The 19,845-nt window shown below is 30.9% G+C and overlaps 1 protein-coding gene across 1 annotated transcript in view; it reads right to left on the reverse strand.

Annotated features, from left to right (window-relative positions):
- Positions 1–19,845, reverse strand: part of Igl (IQ calmodulin-binding domain containing protein igloo) — a 317,128-nt gene that overhangs the window by 137,630 nt on the left and 159,653 nt on the right. The window contains exon 3 of the mRNA XM_076763873.1: positions 2,981–3,114. Within this exon, the coding sequence (XP_076619988.1) occupies positions 2,981–3,114 (134 nt within the window). The remainder of the gene's footprint in view (positions 1–2,980; positions 3,115–19,845) is intronic.

The raw sequence follows: 19,845 nt of genomic DNA on the forward strand, positions 1-19,845 counted from the left end.
CCTTGACCCCGCAAAATGAGAAAAATCCCATAAAAATGGTCCAATTTTTAAACAGCCATAACTCCCATAATTGTGAATATATTTCAATGAAACTTTTTTCTGAAGTAGAACTCATGGGTACCTACAAAAAAGTATTAGACAACTTTTCTGTAGGTCGTCAAAGAAAATTATTAAAAATGAAAAACGAATTTTTATGAAAAATCGACAGGGGGTAGCTGCCTAAATTTTTCGGCGTAAAAAAAAAATTTCAAATCGTTCTGGAAAAATTATTTCTAGGTTCTGGGGTCAAATACAACCATTTTTGGTGAATACACATACCCCCGAAATCCTACCCACTTTCGAGAAAAAAATTCATGAATGTGAGCAAATTTTTCGGCGAAAAAAAAAAATTGAAAATCGTTTTGGAAAAATTATTTTCGGTTGCGGGGGTCAATTACAATCATTTTTGGTGAATAGACATATCCCCGAAATCCTGCGCATTTTCGAAAAAAAAATTCAGTACTGGCGGAACTTTAAACGTTAATAACTTTTTAACGAAGCCTCAATCAACAAATTGGTATTCTTGATTTTCGTCTTATTTTGACCTCTAGAATCTTCCATTAAAATTTTTCTCAGGGGTGGCCAAACACCCTGTATACAAACTAAGAAATTAAATTAATCATTTATGTGGTCCGATAGTAATATAAAATGTAATTTATTCAGGTTTAATAAACCATACAGCGAAATTACAAGGGTAGCGAAGAAGAGATGTTTTATAAAACTGTTTCGATAGTAATACTGGCGAGCTTTACTTGGGGGTTCCCCTACGGTCGACCAGTACTCCAACGTAAAGCGCCATCGTTGCGGCCATAAGCGCGCCACAATTTAAATATGTAATCAAAAGAAAAAGTGAATATATAATTTTACCATATGACTTGGCAAATTTTATTTTGAAGAAACATCAAGAACCTTCTATATTTATCATCTTGTAAATATTATTCAGTAATTATTATTAAATACAGTACCATAATGTTTTTCAAGCTTTTGTCCTTTTACAGTTACTTATTTATTAATATAGGCTTTCTAAAATAAATTTGTTTTACCTACATAAGAATCGAAAGTGTTATAAGAAACAGTAAATGGGCAATAAATATATTTATATTTTAATTTCACTGTTTACTTTAAACTTTCTATTCGAAAACATTCTTGTCTCGTGGAAAATATACAGTTATGGTTTTAGCAACCTTTTGTCATGGAAGTTCGAAAACAGAAAATGCTAATGGAGTATTTAATAAATATAATCTTGAATTTAATCTTCTTTAATCGATTATCGATTCATCAATCTAAGAAGATTTGTGTTTTTTAGGTGGTTTTATGCAAAATACTAGGGAAAGCTTGAACGTTCTCATTTAAAAGGTCGGTCGAAAATCAACATTAAGCGATGCCCTCATCGTAGAAATCACGACTCACACCGTTATTTGCATATTTAAGAGGACTAGATCTTTGTTACTTATTATGTAAATATTGAACATGGGAAAGTAGGAGTTAAAATTCTTACAAAAACAGTCGAAAACGAACACTGAAAAAAATTGCATCTACTATAGACGGTTTATTATATAAATGGAGTCAATAAATGTTGACAAAATAATAAATTTAATTATTACTCTTAAAATAATTGATATTTAATCTCTAAGCGTGTTTTTTTCGAAATCAAATTCTAATACTGAGAATTATGTAGAAACTATTTAATTGGTTAACTTAAAATTTGGAGAGTATTTATGCAACAACATTGCAACAACGGTTTACTTTTTCCATGATTTACAATTTTATCTTCAAGATGTTATGATTCTCCGGGGAAAAAATATTTTCAAACATCTGTAGTTTCCAAAAATTGTACACAGTATAAAAATGTAAAACAGAGTTAGATAGAATGCTCGTATTTTCTATTTGCAATTAAATTTGTCACAACCATTCTTCAAAGTGCGTACTTTTAATACACTGAGAAAATATTATTATTAAAAATCTGGTTTCGTCATAAAAAAATCCAAAATATCAGTTTTATTTTTAGCGTGAATATGGACAATAAAGGTTCTACTGTAAAATAAATTGTTTGACGCTCTGTAATTATTAGAGAACTTTGAGATAGGGAATATACATTCAATATTGCCCAGAATGTAATATCGCCACTTGCAATATCTTGCGAACAAAGTAATAACATTTGTTGGTAATGAACTAAACTAGTAGTTCAGTGTCTGTAGGAAGACACTATAATTTTAGCGTCATGCGAACGACGAGTATCGGAGGAGAAATATTTCAGTGAGTTTCGATTATGTTAAACTGTATTGAGTTTAACCACTTTGAAAAAAGAAAATTCTAAAAATTGTATGAATACATGGGAGTAGAATAATATAATAGAAATTTGTTACAATAAGAATAGTTAAATCGAATATTAAATCATCCAGAAATTGATCCAGGAAGTGATCGTCTCAAAAACTAAAATAATTTCAAATTATATTCTTTTGTTTTCATAGTAGACAGTCATAACGCTGATCAAATTATAGCGTGAAAAACAGACATATTTGGTAGTTCATAGTACCTTTTATTTAATACACTCCTAACGATAATACTCTTATTAAAACTTTACAACTTGCAGTTCTTTCGTTGTAAACAATTTTGAAACACGTTGTAAATTCGAAGTGTCGATTACCAGTGACTATCATCACAGTCGTTAAAATATTCGTATAGTTAAAAATAATAAACACGAAAAATAAGAAAATCGTTAAATTCTAACAGTTCTATCCATCGAAGATTAATTATATACAAAAGTATCAATTACACTGTGACTGAGAACGATTGGTATTTATGCAAACGGAATTAGGTGTTATCCTACGAGGTTACTGCACCGGATTCTTCAATTATTCAACTTCCTTTATTTTCACTCGCCCTCCCGGTTGCGTCAACCGGACTATATTTTTAGAATGATGGTAATTCAAGAACTTACCGCGTCCTCCATCTTGGGAACGATATTCTCAATGGCGTTCTCCGCCGACTTCGCGATGGCGGATGCAGCTTGCTCCTTTCTCGACATGTGGCCTCGGAAGGATGCCTGAATTTTCGTTGCCGCTTCGCAGAGCTCTGTCAATGGCAGAAAAAAAACTTTTCCAATTATTGTTGATAGGTGAAATCAGGATCGATTCGCTGTCAGGCCGAATAAAAAAAAAAAAACAAGATTAAAAGCGTCGAGCTTTCTGGAGAGAAAGTATGGAATTAACTAGGATTTAAACGCCTATTTCCCGACTAGAATTTCGTCCAGGACAATAATTTTTGAATCAGTGTTTCCAGAAGGAAAAATAAATTTTAGAAGCATACAGGCTATTGCAAACAAATTCTTTCAATTTAATATGATTTAATATGTTCTGGAGTATTATTGGAGTTGCTATAATAAAATTATCTGAATCTCTTAAGTAATATGGGAATAGTATAATAATAATGAAATTGATAAATAAAATTAAGAAAATTGAATGTTATTGAATAAAAAGTCGAAATAGAATTCGCCAACATATATTTTATTATAAAAGTGGTTTCAGTTACAAACTTGTCAGAGCTTTGTTGTTCTTAGATGTATTTATTTATGTACGTGTCAACAGTGTATTTTGAACTCTTGAAATGTCGTTTTTGTTCCTGTTGATGCACAAATGCATCCCAAGTATGATTATAAACATAAAACAGCGAAACCAGCACTTTCGACGACCTCTTCTTGACATAAATATAGTTACTTCACTCGCACAAATTTAATTAGGCGTGTGAGGGCTGTGAACGTTAATGAGGCTTATTTCAAAGAGATGACAACAGAATAAGCGTTGGATTGAGATAGACATCAACCACACTGTGCCTCAATTTTTCACCTTTTACATTTACTAAGATCTTTCGTGTACATAGTACCACCATTTTACTTTCTTAGCCACGCTAGCCTCTCTAGTCATCCTGAGCGCACTCTTTCGAATAGAGACCGAACTAACTTTGAACCGTGGCGCGAACAATAAGCGTATCCAGTAAATGTTAGTATTCTGTTATTAGTAGACTGCGGATCTTTATACAAATTTATAAAAAATTTATAAAATGGAAGCTTTATAGAGGGTTGTTTCAACTCCTAAATATAATAATTTGTGTCTTACTTTAAGTATTTCTTATATTTTTGCATATTAAGTGTGTTCTGTAGATTTATTATTGCTTACGAGATTCAAACAGTTTTGAAATAATGATTTTCCTTGGAATCTTTTCTCCGAAATCTATAATAGTGCAACGTTTATCTCTTTCTTGCAACTTCAACTTATCCTTGCTCCAATAGGTTAGAATAAAAAACAACGTGTTCGATTTCCTATTGTATTTTATACTCAGTCTGCAAAGTCGATTAGCTCTCGTTGACAGTAATCCGAATTTCGATAACTCATTTAACAAGCTTAATTGAAACCGTGTTTGGTTTGTTAAATAGAAGCTAACGGATTACCAAAGCAAACAAAATTTCATGAAACAGTCATTGTGTGTAACGTCAAAAAAATTTAATAAAATTGTTACAAATGAAATTATTCGAATAATTTACTTACTGGTTGTAATAATTTAATAAACAGTCTAGCAATGCGTATTGAAAATCGTGTTTGCTTCATAACTGGTCAAGTGTAGAAGAAGCTATGATGAACAAAAGTGGCTATTGCGTAAAGTGTTAACTTTAGGTAGGAAAAATTGGCTTTCAGCGTTCAAATTATTTATCTCAGTGAAAAATTGCCTGTTAATTTGAGCTACATCGATCCACATATTCTTCAGTTTTTAAAAATTTTGTTGTTTTGTTCAAAAAATAGCAGAAGTACGTTACTTTTTTCAGTCTTGTTTGAAAAAATCGGAAAAAAACATATCGATTTAAAGCAAAGTCACTAAAATGCAAATTTACCTGAAATTAGATTTTTCCTACGAATTCCACAGTTGACAACGTTGAGAAAAAAGCCATTCAAATGTGATTTTATTTCTCACGTGAGAATATCGATTAAAATAGCAAAGAGAAAATTTAATTTTGTAATTTTCTTGCAAGTTTTCGCCAAGGTTACTGGAATTTGTGCCTTTCAAATCGATCTGATTAAATTTCTGTTACTAAAATTGTGTGCCAAAAATATAGTGTTCTTAAAAAGGTAATTCTTTATAGTAGTTTCCTTCCATGTATTATTCAATTTGCAATCATTTAATAGCAATGTTTACAAATATTTAACAGACAAAAACAATTTTAATGTTTCCACGACATTGTAAACGTACTTTTCCATAGTCTTTTGCATCCTTCCTCTTAAGAGGAAGTGAGCAAAATATTATACCTGTCTGGAAAATGAATAGAGAAGGCTGCGCGAAGGACCATCAATTTCCCATGCGAACGAGCCAGTCGGAATCAAACAAACCACTGTTGATTTCGTTGAACTGTGACGCTCACTTTAAAAAGCTGCGGCTGACCTAGTTCTGAATCGAGGCTGAGTTCGAAATTCGGAATTGTTCGAAATTACCTGACTTGCGGCTGATCTGCTCGTGAGATACAGTTAGTCTATTTGCATGGCCAGTTAAGTTACGAACTGAACCATCGACCGCACGAATTCAAGTTGAGCTTTTTTTCGCGTTTCGAACGTCGTTAATTACGTACGTTTGCATTGCACTAACGAGGAATATCCTTGAAATCTTCTCCCACCACTTTTTATGAAACCTTGCAGATTCGAACGATCAAACATACGGGACACGTATGTTCTTTTTTAACTATTTGTAATTCAAGTTTAACCCTTTAATTTTTATTATAGATGCATCTTTGTATTAGTTATAAAATAATAACCTACATCGTGAAATTTTTAATCTAAAAGCATACTTTCTTAAGGACAATTTGAACTAGTAACAGTATATTCTCGTTTATAATTTTCAGACTTGTTTCATGATATTTTTTTACTAAGCAACTATGTTACTATTAACTCACATAAATTGTACTGTAACAACACAGAATTATCCAAGAAAACTGATGAATTCTTTGAAGTAAACATTTCTTTTCTTAGCAGTAAGAATATCAATTTTTCGATTGAGGCTTCGTTAAAAAGTTATTGAAACACTAAATTAAAAAATTTCAAATCATTTTGAAAAAAATTACTTTTGGTTGGGGGGTCAAATACAATCATTTTTGGTGAATACACATACCCCCGAAATCCTACGGATTTTCGAGAAAAAAATTCATTACTGCAAATATAATGTCTGACCATAACTGTCTGTTACACTGAAAATTGAAAAGTTTCAAATCGTTCTGAAAAAATTATGTTTGGTTACAGAGGTCAATTATAATCGTTTTTGGTGAATAGACATACCCTCCAAATCCTAATCATTTTTGAGAAAAAAATTCTTTACCGAAAATATAATTTCTGGCCAGAAATGCTTCCTCGAAATTTTATCAAATATTTAAAATATCACAACTTCTAAACGGATTGAAGGATTTTAATGTTTCAAAAGGCAAATAACACGTATTTTAGTGAAGAATATGTAGAATTTCTAACAATATTGAAAAAGTTATTCCTTGACCCCGTAAAGTGAGAAAAACCACATAAAAATGGTCCAATTTTCAAACAGCCATAACTCCTACAATAGTGAATATATTTCAATGAAACTTTTTTCTGAAGTGGAGCTCATGAGTACCTACAAAAAAGTATTAGACAACTTTTTTATAGGCCGTCAAACAAAATTACTAAAAATCAAAAACGAATTTTTAAGAAAAATTGACACGGGGTAGGACTCAACATAGCAGTCGAAAACGTTAAAATTTTATGCTTGCATTGAATAAATTGTAAATATACGTAAAATAGTGTGAGGAAATTTGAAAAGCTTCTCGACAAGATATATTACCATTAATCATTTACACAAATGAGGTTACAATTTAATGACAACAGTTATAATTACCAATAATAGCTCAAGAAATTATAACATTTCTGTAATAGTTTAAATAATTTTAAGAATCAGAGACAAAATATGGGGGTAAGAATTTTGTATTGTAAAATGTAATGTATATTTGTAATAAAAACAATATGCAAAAAGTCTTTAAAGAGTTTGAAAATGTTAAATTGTTTTCTGAATTGGTTATTTGCCATAGATCAATGGATATTTTTTTGATAGTTTTTTAATAATTTAGGGATGTAAATGTTAAGGGTTAAACCCCCAAAGGTTCAGTCCTTTAATATTATCTTCAAAACTATAGAATATACAAGGAAGTTTTTCAAACAAATTATATATAATGTTTGATAGAATACTTCATGAAGAAGGTGTAAAATTAAATTAATAAAAAAGTTGAAACTTGACAATTAATCGCAAAATTTAAAAAAACAAATATGCTATTTACATTACTTGGATAGAAGCCAGTTTATCTTTTAATTTATTGAGATACATAATATAAATGAACTAAAAATTTATATTTGAATTACTACAGTTAAAAAGGAATATGTAACCCTAAATTTAAGGTACTCTAGAAACTTGGAAAGTTTTCTTAATAATTGAAAAGAGAGAAAAGTATTATTAAAAACTCTGAAAATGTTACGTATTCCCAACTGTGCATGGATATTAATCCGCGCTGTCAGCTGTTGCTTATCAACAAAAAGTAAGCAAAAAAAGTGGAAACCAGATGTTGGATGCACGGTACGATAATTTGCGCCGCGTGTTCAAAGTATTTAATTACACTTGAAACTGCGTCGGATTCGTTCTACGTGGCTGTTATTTTATTTAAATCTTTAGAAAACATAAAAGACACGCAAACGCGTTTTATAATGTACAAATGATGTATTATTTCGTTTGGCGTTACGATCGCCAGAAGGACGATGTTCCATCGCAGCTCAAAATTATAAATAAAGGAAGGTATAAATTCGGACGGAAGCTTCGGAAGGTTCATGGCTAGATTAGCTTCATCCCGTTCTAAGTCCTTTCATCTACTTTAGTAGATGGTGGTCTAACCTACTTCGTGACGGAGGATCAGCTTCGGATTTTTATTAGCAACCAACCAGTATATCGTTCGTGGTAAAATTTAATCGCTTTTAAAATCACTGTTACAAGTAAAATAACACTTTTTCTACATTAAAACATTCGAAGAGTCGAAATCGAAATAATTGTGATTTTCGATTATGGTTCCATAGTTCAACTCTTTCGCCTTGATAACACACTTGAACTTATTTTTAAACGAACAATATTATGATGTACCATACGCATCTGCAAAGTTAACAATATCTTTGACCACAAGGTTCATCATCAAGGTCCAGTTCAGTCAAACTATTTCTTAAAATAATTTAACATTCAAAAATTAAAATGTTCATTGCATGTTCATTGTCATAGACTAGTTACTCATATTAAAAATTAAAACGTTCATTTCATAAAATTGAGTGTATTCAAAAAATAAAAAAGAAGAACTACAAAATTAATAATTAGAAAGTACAAATTACAATTTTATATATTTTAATACACTGTTATTAATTATTATATTATTATAATATTCTTATTCATTTTATATTACATTTTATGAATGGTTTTGAATATTTCTGTAAATAAATAGTTATTGCAATGAACTTGATTATGTAGGCTACTCTCAAAAGGAGCATTAATAAATGAATTGTAAACACATTTTAAATCGTAATTTTACGTATTTTGCCCCACACAAGGAAGGCTTCTGTATTCGCTTCTGAGGCACAAAAATATAATTTATTCTACTATATTAATGCAATTTAAAAACAATAACACTTGAATTTGACAAAGATCTTAGAAGTATTTTTAGTACTCTTTCTATTTTTGTTTTTTTTTCTAGTAATTTTTTATTAAAAACGTACAGTTTTACGCGACGAGAATAGAGTAGATTACTTTAACTCCAAGTTGTCCAAATTTGCTTACAAAAAATATTATCAGATAGCGATACCCAATCACAACCCACATAAAAATAAAAGGGTTAATATATCAGTTGGTATTAAAATTTAGACTACTTGTCGAATTCTATTTGAACATTTTGTGTATTGATCAAATATTTGAATATATTTCTTTTCACTTAGTATACGAAGTTTATTTCTGGCATTGGAAAATATCCATAAAATATTTGAGAATATACCTATACCGAACTCAGTTCGAATTGCAACATATTGATGACACACTTTACGACAAAGTTAGAGGAGAACTTTAAATCGTCTGGAAAATAGGAAATTTTAAGTTTCGTAATTTTGTGAAGAGTGACCGTACAATAATTTGAATAAAGTATTTTGAAACCTAAAGCCTCAGATTTTAACTCTGTATAGAGATTCTCTGGTGATTTCCAAGCAATTTTTTTGACCCAATCGTGATAAATCATAAGTTACTCAAATATGAAGTCATTCATGCTTTTAAAAAAGCTTCTTCCTTAACTTCTATCAACGAAGCATTAAACTTTAAAGCCTCCACTTTAATCCTTCCTTTTCTTAATGGAGTTGTAATTTGTTTCGCAGAGTTATGATGTTTTCAAGCGAACCCTGCATGTTCGCTGTTTAGTATAAAATATGATTTACATCGCCGCCATTAAGGTTCTAGGTATGCCACGAAAAAGTTGTGCAGGTTGTAGAATAAATGTTTGTCATTTATTAGAAAAAATCTGCTGTAAAATTCGAAATCAAATTATTTTTTTATTTCTATATATTTGCAATATATAATCCATTTTAAATTCTTTATCTCATTTTTGAAGGCAAGATATATAGTAATAAAAACAAAATTTGATTTAAATTTCGAAAATAAAATGAATTTTATAAAAGTTACTTTGAATAAATGTCTATCAATCCTGTAATTTGCAATTGTTAAAGATATATTTGGTTCCAAAGCGTGCATTTGGCCCACAATACAATTTCTGTCGAGTACGTTTATTCCCTACAATTTTCATTAAAAATATACGTAACTTAATTATTTGTATGCAAATTGAAGGAACTTTATTTTGACGCCGGTTCGCAATTTATCACGAAGTTTGATAAAAAGTCAGAAGTTAGTTCGATATTAGATGTCCGTTCTATGTCAGGTATCTTCTACGAAATTAAAAAACTTTCGTAGAAAACATTTTTGTTAACTTCCACGAGTAAAGAAATATTGGACGTTAGATTGGAAACGTTATAACAAAAATTATTATTTATATAAAAAGTACGATAACAGTGGAGGTTCACGGAGAAACTGGGATAATAGTTTTCTCGAGAAATGATGTTTGTCAATACGAAATAATAAACAAATAATAACGTTGTTTTCAAGCTTCACTCTGTTTTTGTTTTCTATAAATTTTTTGCAGTTCATTGGTAAAATCTTTCGTATTAACAATTTATTTTGAATTAATACCTCTCATGAAATTATGTATTTCATTATAAACAAGCAATAATGACCTTCTTTCCAAGTTTTACTCTGTTTTTGTTTTCTACAAATTTTTTACAGTTCGTTAGTAGAATGTTTCGAATTAATAACTTATTTTTAATTGATACGCCTCACTGAACTGTGTATTTCATTATCAACAAGAAATAATAACATTCTTTGCAAGTTTTGCTCTGTTTTTGTTTTCAATAAATTGTTTACAGTTCGTTAGTAGAATCTTTCGTATTAACAACTTATTTTTAATTAATACGTCTCACTGAACTATGTATTTCATTATCAACAAGAAATAATAACATTCTTTTCAAGTTTTATTCTGTTTTTGTTTTCTATGTATTTTTTACAGTTCGTTAGTAGAATCTTTCGTATTAACAACTTATTTTTAATTGCTATCTCTCACTGAATTGTCTACATATATCAAATGTCACAAGAACAGTAAAACTTTTTTCGCAATCAATATCTCGAACTGTTGAGGATAAATACACGAAAAAAGAATCAATCGACGGATGGCCGGTCAACAAGAAATAAAATCGATATTTAATTATCGACTATCGCGCCATTAAATGGTTCGTCCTCGCCTTTTTTGATTACCTTTCGTCGACATTTCATTTTCGACCACAGGGAGGACGATCTGTGCGCATCGTTCAAATTTATTTTTCCGTTTTGCGTGCACCTTTCGTTTTTCCTCGCGCTGAACAAATTATCGGTTACTCGCGTTACGATACGATCGTCCACACAGTTTCGAATTAAAAATTAGCGTCCGTCAAACATTTTGAAACGTTCCATCAATAGTAAATATAACAACCAATATTATTTATCTAATATTTGGACATGCGATAGGTTTCACGATATAGAAAAAAAATTCCAATTCATTTCTAAAATTTAATTCATCGGATCAATACATTAATACGCGTGTATTTTTCGGAAAACTTGAACAAGGAAAGAAAACAATATTAGTTTTGATCATTGAAATATTATTTGTTGCCATCGAGAATGTTTAATCGGGAATTTTAATGTTTGTTTAATTTTGTTCAAATTAAATGTACGGAATTGTCTTCGTTACTCCTAGCAATATTATTAAAAAAGTACTGAATAAGATAAACAGTTTCCTACAGTCTATCGATAATCAAAGCATAACATTTGATGAAAATGCATATAAATTGGTGACAAAAATGAATGAATAGTACAGTATTTGAGGATAAATGGCATCCCTCTTTTGATTATATGAACAGTTACCAAAGATTTCTTTCTATTTTTTAACATGATGTTTATTAATAATCCAACGCTTCGATGCTCGAAACATACAATGAATAATAAATGTTATATTCAGAAAATGAATCTTTGGTGTACTGAAAATGCTTTTGTAATTTAATGAAATTCTTATAAAATAAACAGTGAAACTTTTGCTTCGACTCTATTTTGTTTATATCTTTTGTCTTTTACGATTTATAAGCACTTAAATAGAAAGGCAGCTCAGACAGGAACGATGATTTCTCTTAATAAAATAAAAAAGTGGAATCAATTATGGCTAAAGTCTAACGAACATTTGTGCAAAGTTTCACCAAAATCAGCTTGTATCAGTTACTGTTATATGCTTGTTAGTTTAGATACAATTTATTTATCAGTTAAATTTCTTTTCAAGAATTTGATTTCATTTAAAATTCTATTTATTCGCTGTATTTCTTATATTTTTAACGAGATTTAAGCGGTCATACTTAGTCAGAAACGTAACAAAATTCTTCTACACTTTGTTACGCTTTAACATTCTAAAAACAGGAAGTAGAATAAACGGTATTAACTTAGATTATTAATATCCGTCGCTATAAATTGTTTTCCAGCGCTATTCTATCCTTTCACCGTCAATCTGTTGGCGGTCGTTCGTGGTTGTTTTCTAAAACGAACTTTTCAGGAAAAAGTCAAGTTATAATTTTATTAATTTTATTAAACCTTCGTTTTCTTTATTTTCGCACCAATATTTCCTCGGCGTTATAATAATGACAAGCAAGACAATTTGCGCTATGATAAATAACGCTAACAATACAAATTCACGAAGCAATCGGTGATTATAAATTCACTCGAATTAGATTACAATATTTTATTTCTGTCGAGAAATTAATTTCATTAGTTTTAAAATCATCAAACGCAACTGTAGTTGAACATAGCGAAAAAAATATGACCAAGAAACTACATTTGTAATTTGTACGATAAGCAATCAAATGAAATTTTCGGTTTTATTAGCATCACCCCTAATACAAACGAGGGTTGTACCCAATTGCTCTCAGTACATAATTGGCCAATTGCTGGCGGCAAAATAGGAACATCATCGTAATGGCAAATTGTGCATTGCGTAACCATGTGGTATTCATGGCGAGGAATTTCTCGATAAACTCTACTGTTATCAAATCGATTCACAGTGGCCTCATTCCGTGTTGCTGCTACAGGTAAATGTTAATTGAGGCATCGAGTTTTATCTAATCATCGAAAATAACCGACGAATCCCTTAATTTCCGCTTCGTTTCTTACGAGAGACGAAGAATTTCATTACATTTAATGGAAGACTTTCTTTTATCGAGATTATCCCATCAAGTATCGTTTCGTTTACTTTGCTATTTTCCAAAGAAATTTTTATTCGAAATTATCCCGATCGGTTCGATTCGCGAACAATTTCTTAAATGCTACGCCGCTTTCACGCGTTTTAAGAAATTTTTATAAAGCTGCGTGGAATGTTCAGTATTTGGTTCTTTACGATTAAAACTATTTCACATAGATCAGTTCAGCTATTTCAGAGTTACACTGTATTTAATTCGAACGAAATAAATAGTAAAAATTAAAAATAAAAACAAGTTTTATTATACGTGAAGTATTAATTTTAGAAACAAGTCGTCACTGACTTTTTCAAAGAATTACTAGTCTCTTTTAATTTTTATTTATTATCTTAGTGTACCTCTCATAGTTTGGCCAGCGTTTCGAGATGTTAATATAAGAGGAAGAAATGCAAATTTGATTTGTATTTTCGTTCTAGGTTACGGTAGAGTAATACTACAAGTTTACATTTAAATAGGAAGGATAAGCTATCTAGCAATGAAAGTTTTATCTAAACAGGTTCAGTAATTCTTGAGTTTTCTGCACACTAACGTGCGTACAGGAAACATCTAAACGAACAAATTTATATTACCACAGATAAGAAATACAAAATCGACATACTTTGCAGTTTTACGAAAGTAAAATAACCAATAACAAACGTTTCGATTCAGAATTCGAATTATGGAATAGAAATATTTACAAAAATTGTACAAATTTAACATAAAAGCGTACTAAAAAGAATGAAAATTTCAACGAAATTAAAACTGTTTTCTGTTGTTGGCAAAATATGTTTCGAGTATTCAGCTCAGAATGAATAATTTCTTTTTCCTGCACTGCATTTTATAAAAAATATTTACTACTCATAGAATTTTTCATTTTTATATTATATCTAAGTAATGTTCTCTTAACATGAAACAATACAATTTTTGTTAAAAGAGGTATACAATGTTAATTAATAAATTCTTATTTTGCTTGAGAAGTGAATTAAATTTTGATTTGTCTTTTGCACTTGTATACAGGGTGTTTGGCTACCCCTGAGAAAAATTGTAATGGGAGATTCTCGAGGCCAAAATAAAACGAAAATCAAGAATACCAATTTGTTGATGGGGGCTTCGTTAAAAAGTTATTAACGTTTAAAGTTCCGTCTGTATTGAATTTTTTTCTCGAAAATACGTAGGGTTTCAGAGGTATGTCTATTCACCAAAAATGATTATAATTGACCCCCGTAACCGAAAATAATTTTTTCAGAACGATTTGAAATTTTTTTTTTTCGTCGAAAAATTTCAGCACCTACCCCTGTCGATTTTTCTTAAAAATTCCTTTTTCATTTTTAGTAATTTTGTTTGACGCCCTACAGAAAAGTTGTCTAATACTTTTTTGTAGGTACCCATGAGCTCTATTTCAGAAAAAAGTTTCATTGAAATATATTCACTATTGTAGGAGTTATGGCTGTTTGAATATTGGACCATTTTTATGGGGTTTTTCTCATTTCGCAAGGTCAAGGACCAACTTTCTGAATATTTTTACGATTTGCACATATTCTCCATCAAAATACGCGTAGTTTGCTTTTTTAAACATTAAAATCGTCCAATCCGTTCAGGAGTTATGACAGTTTAAAGATTCGCACGAAATTTTGGAGTGACATTTCTGGCTTGAAATTCTATTTTCGGTAAGGAATTTTTTTCTCGAAAATGCGTAGGATTTCGAGGGTATGTGTATTCATCAAAAACAATTATAATTGACCCCTGCAGCCAAAAATATTTTTTTTAGAACGATTTGAAACTTTTAATTTTCAGGGTAACAGACAGTTATTATCAGACATTATATTTGCAGTAATGAATTTTTTTCTCGAAAATCCGTAGGATTTGGGGGGTATGTGTATTCACCAAAAATTATTGCAATTGACACCCGCAACCAAAAATAATTTTTTCAGAATGATTTGAAATTTTTTAATTTAATTTTTTATTAACTTTTTAAGAAAACCTAAATCAAGAAATTACTATTCTTAATTTTCGTCTTATTTTGGCCTCTTGAATCTCCCATTAAAATTTTTCCCAGGGTTGGTCGAACACCCTGTATAGTGTGAAAGACGAGATTAATTTTGACATCATTGCATTTTTATGAAGATTGAAGGTTGCCCCAAACTTTTGAGCAACAGTTTATATAAAATTAAATAATAAAACATCGGTGTACGACTTATTTTGAAGGGAAACATCAAGTGTTATGTACATATTCTAGAAGTTTAGGTTCTTGAGAAAGTGATTTCCAAAATCGAGACGAAATTCAAGCAATTACGAAAGTTACATGAGTTTATAGGAGGTGGTGCGAGCAGTTCCTCACTTTGGGACGTGACTGAAGTAGAACGTTCAAGGAAACCTTGAAAATAAATACAGTGAGCCACCACTCGATGAAAAACTTTTGCAGATGACGCAATCTATTTAAAAAAACTTTATCAGATGAACGATTTATCAGAAAGATGTCGTGAACGCGAAAAACGATAACGAAAGTTCTAATGGCATAATTTGGATATTCGGGTCGAAATACCTTCACGTCACTTTGAAAAGGATTGAAATAGCAATTTATCTTATCTTATGCATCGTCAATGAAGGTTGGAAATCTGAAACTGAAACTGAAACTTCAACAGCAAAAGGACGAAGAGAACTTAATCAATGTCAAGCGAAAAGCGTTCGATTCAAACATCGAGACTCTCTCTGTCTGTGCAAAACAACTTTCTCAAAGAAGAAGAAAGTTTATTATATGCTCCCGATATTGCTGATTAATAGCAAGTAATATACTTTTCAACTAATCTCGATCAAAACTGCATGCAAAACTTTAAACTTTCTTCAAATCATATTTCTTGTAACTTCGACGATAAAATCTCAAGATTCGATGAACCAAGTTGACTTCAAAGTTTGCGAACACGTAAAACAAGTGTTTTTTTGAGATAAACCGCGATATCCATGAAATATACATTGTTTTAGATAGCGAGATAATAGAAAATCTTGATTTTATGGCCACTATTTCATTTATTTACTCGTTCATGGTGATTCAACCTGATTAAACATATGATCGAAGTAACATTTTTGTTATTTATTTATTTAACGTCCTAATTTTTCTACAACAGAACATGGTATAAAATGAAGAAGAAGCTTCACCAACCCTGATTTGCAATTTAACTTTAAATTTGAAAACCTGATATAAAAATAAAATAAGATATCAATAGGTTTACGAGCAACGATAGAATATTCTCCAAGACGTTTTTAGTTTCTAGGATAGGATCTAGATCTTCCATAGAATTTGTATTATATAGGAAAGGATAGTGGATCCAAAATAATTGTCAAAAAAGTACATTTTTTTCTTAAAGATACCGTTAGAGAATTTTAGATTTCAACTCCGTTTTGGTAAAGTGTTTTTGTCAGTATTTTGTCAATTCTTAAGCCTCAAAAATAGCGAAGAAGTCCTTTCCGTTAAAATAAAATGCATCTGTAGTAGGGAGAAAAAGTGAAACCGAACGGAGATAGATTTTATACCATTTTATCTTCTATATTATTGTTCTATCTTTGGTCGAATAAGAGGCAGAAACCAGCCCAATTGTATAACTCGCTGTGTATAGGAGTCTCTGACTGAAACATCTTGTAAACATGGGAGCAGAGATGGATGGTCCATCTCCATTGCAAATGCAGCTAGCCAGAATGTTGAAACAGAGAACCGACATGATCGAACGTACGAAGCAGAATAGGATAAACGAAGATATGAGTTTCGAATGGGTTTATTAACACGTTGGCTGCCAGGCCAAACCCGTAAAATCTTTTACGAGACCGAAACTTTGATTTCAAACAATTGTAAACTACATAACATTTATCTTAGTACTTATTTTCGTTTCAAATTTATTTTCTTAAATATTATCAGATAGCGATATCCAATCACAAGCCACACAAATTTAATAAAAAGGTTAATATATCAATTGATATTAAAATTTAAACTACTTGTCGAATTCTATTTAATTTTGACACATTTTTTCGTCAATAACTCGAAAACTAGCATGAGAACCTATACTTTTAACGACGATGTCGTGTTCCCCAGCTTTTGTTCTACACGATAGCCTGTCAAAATTTTGTCCTACGACGACTTTTGCCGCCGGAGCGATCGTTCGCATCAGTTTTTCGTTAATATCTCGAAAACGAGCACGTTGATGCTTACTTTTGCTTATAGGATACTTGTGCAGTTTCACGTTCTCTACCTGGTAGGCTAGTCGTTTTCCCTTTACCTCGAATTTTGATTTTTTTTTATCTCGAAAACGAGCACGACGACCTATACTTTTAACAACGGTGTCGTGTTGCCCTGCTTATATATATTTCTTTCTGAGAAATATTTGAGAATATACTTATACTGAATTCAGTTCGAATTGCAACGTATTGATGCCACATTTTGCAACAAAGTTAAAGGAGAACTTTAAATCGTCCGAAAAATAGGAAATTTTAAGTTCTGTAATTTAGTGAAAAGTAACTGTACAATAGTTTGAATAAAGTATTTTGTTCAAAATATTTTAGTTTCAAATCTATTTTCTTTAATATTTTATCTTGAGAATATTAATTGTTTCAGTTCCACAGTGTAAAATCCTGTCACTCAGAAGGAATAATTATTTGATATAATCAAAGTCTGAAACGACTAAAGATCCAACAGGTATAGATTCAGGATAGACAAAAGAGGACAAGAAAGATGTAAAAGACGTAAGACGCCAAAAGGGATCGTTAGACCAAGATTTTGAAGGAAGGATTGCACTATAAGGAGAGACTAATTAATTACGATAGGAAGATTAGCTCGGAGATAGGGAGAAGCAATGAACAACAACGAAGATTTACAGGTTCTAAGTAGCAAACCATGTAAATCGCGCCAGCGTGAAAGCATACCAAGGCTACTCTCAATCTTGCAACTTAGCAGTTAGGATTAAGAATCTTAATCAACCGAATGGCATCAGTGTACGTATACGGGAGTGCTTTGAAAATAGGTCGCCAAACTTTTGTGTCGTACTCTACTTTCCCTGAAGATGACAAAATATCGTACAACCATAACTTCGAAACCACTTTTTCCCCGAGATACAAGCACCTTTTTTCACAATTGCAAATTTTATACGAATAGCCCTCATACGTGAAGGGTGTACAGATATTTCCTCGACTGTCACAGATGTATTCTAGATCTTTAGAGATCTATCAAACAAAGAATAGTCTGTTATAACAGAAATTTCTTAAGAAATAAAATAAATAATACAAGTAAATGAAAGTAAATTTATCAGATACGATATTGCAAAGAAATTACTTTGTTTAACGACGTAAAATTATTAATTTAATTGATTACTTAAATTGACCTGAACATATTTGCTTGTCTGATACATTTTTCAACCAGTAATGAGATAAAAGTTGAATTTTATACGAATCAAGTATTTTTTTTTTGAGAAACTTTTTCAATATTAAAATTCGATTTCAGATTGAATTGACGTGAATAGAATCGGATTCTTGAGTTACGCCAGTAATTGATCTAATTATAGAATGAAAAGAATTTGCAATGGAGCAACGTGTTAAATGAAAAGCAACTGTCGTATAGTTAAACAGTCAACAGGTTGAATAATCCTGCAAAGGCTTTTGAATTAACAAAGGAACAATAAGCGAGGCGAGTCAAAAGCACGAAGTATGGTATCAGAAACGCGTAATAAAGCAGTTGTAGCGTTATGCCCGTTACGAAACTCGCATTCCAAGATCGGTACAATATCCATAGAGTTAATAAACCTCTGCAGTTGGGAAAAACAGAGCTTTCTCAGAACTTTGGAAAGGAAAGGAGTTTGAGAAATAGGACGAGGCGAGTTTAAGGAAGTAGCATTACGTGTTTTGGGGATAGGATAGACTGTAGGGTGTCTCCAAGTTGAGGGAGAAATATTTGAAGAAATAAAAAAGTCAAAAATGTGCAGGAGGTAATAAAGCCAAAAGGGAAAGCCAGTAAAGATGTACATACGTGTTTTTGTACAGTGTGCTCAACTGCACGTGTCAGAAACTGTGAGGGAGAAAATTCTACATGAAAAAATAAAATGAATTGTGTTGGAGATATTACTTAACAATACAAAATTTAATTCTGTTTTTAGTAGAGCAAACAGTAAAAAAGGTTATCTTTTTATTTGAAACTTAAATCACCTTTATGTTTACAAGTAACGAATATCTATCAGAAAAATAATAAAATACAAGAGTTAATGATCATCATCCACAGACCGATTTTATTCCAAATCTAAACAAATCTTAAAATGAGGATATAGATCCTACATCAGTTTGAGCGAATTAAATGGAATCGTGTTAAAATACTCAGATAATATTTCTCCCTTTTAATAACGAAACCGTGATGAAGGTGTCTTAAAACGTGTTTTTCCATAAGAAAAATCATTTTTATACTATTGGCTGCCATATAAAATGAAATGTAAAAACCCCTCAAACGCAATTTTATAGTTTTCGATTATTTTATTTTCACATGTAGAAGCATCTTTTAATGTTTTCAGCACCTGTAACCAAATGATCTGTATACAGTTGTTTTTTTTTTTTAAATAACAGTTTTACATTTCATGAATTGTGAAGTTATTATCCACATTATGTCATGTTTGGTCTGGGTTAGGAAAAATATCATGAATATATTTTTCAGTGAAAATGATGAAAATTCGGTTTCAAATCATTCTGGAAATATTATTTTTACTTGCGGAGATTAATTACAATCATTTTTGGTGAATACACATACCCTCGAAATCCTACTCACTTTCGAGAAAAAAATTCATTACTGAAAATATGTCTGATCATAACTGTCTGTTACCCTGAAATTTCATGCGTATCTTTAAAACATCGTAACTTCTGA

This window comes from Colletes latitarsis, chromosome 4 (assembly GCF_051014445.1).
Source record: "Colletes latitarsis isolate SP2378_abdomen chromosome 4, iyColLati1, whole genome shotgun sequence".
NCBI classification, from domain to species: domain Eukaryota; kingdom Metazoa; phylum Arthropoda; class Insecta; order Hymenoptera; family Colletidae; genus Colletes; species Colletes latitarsis.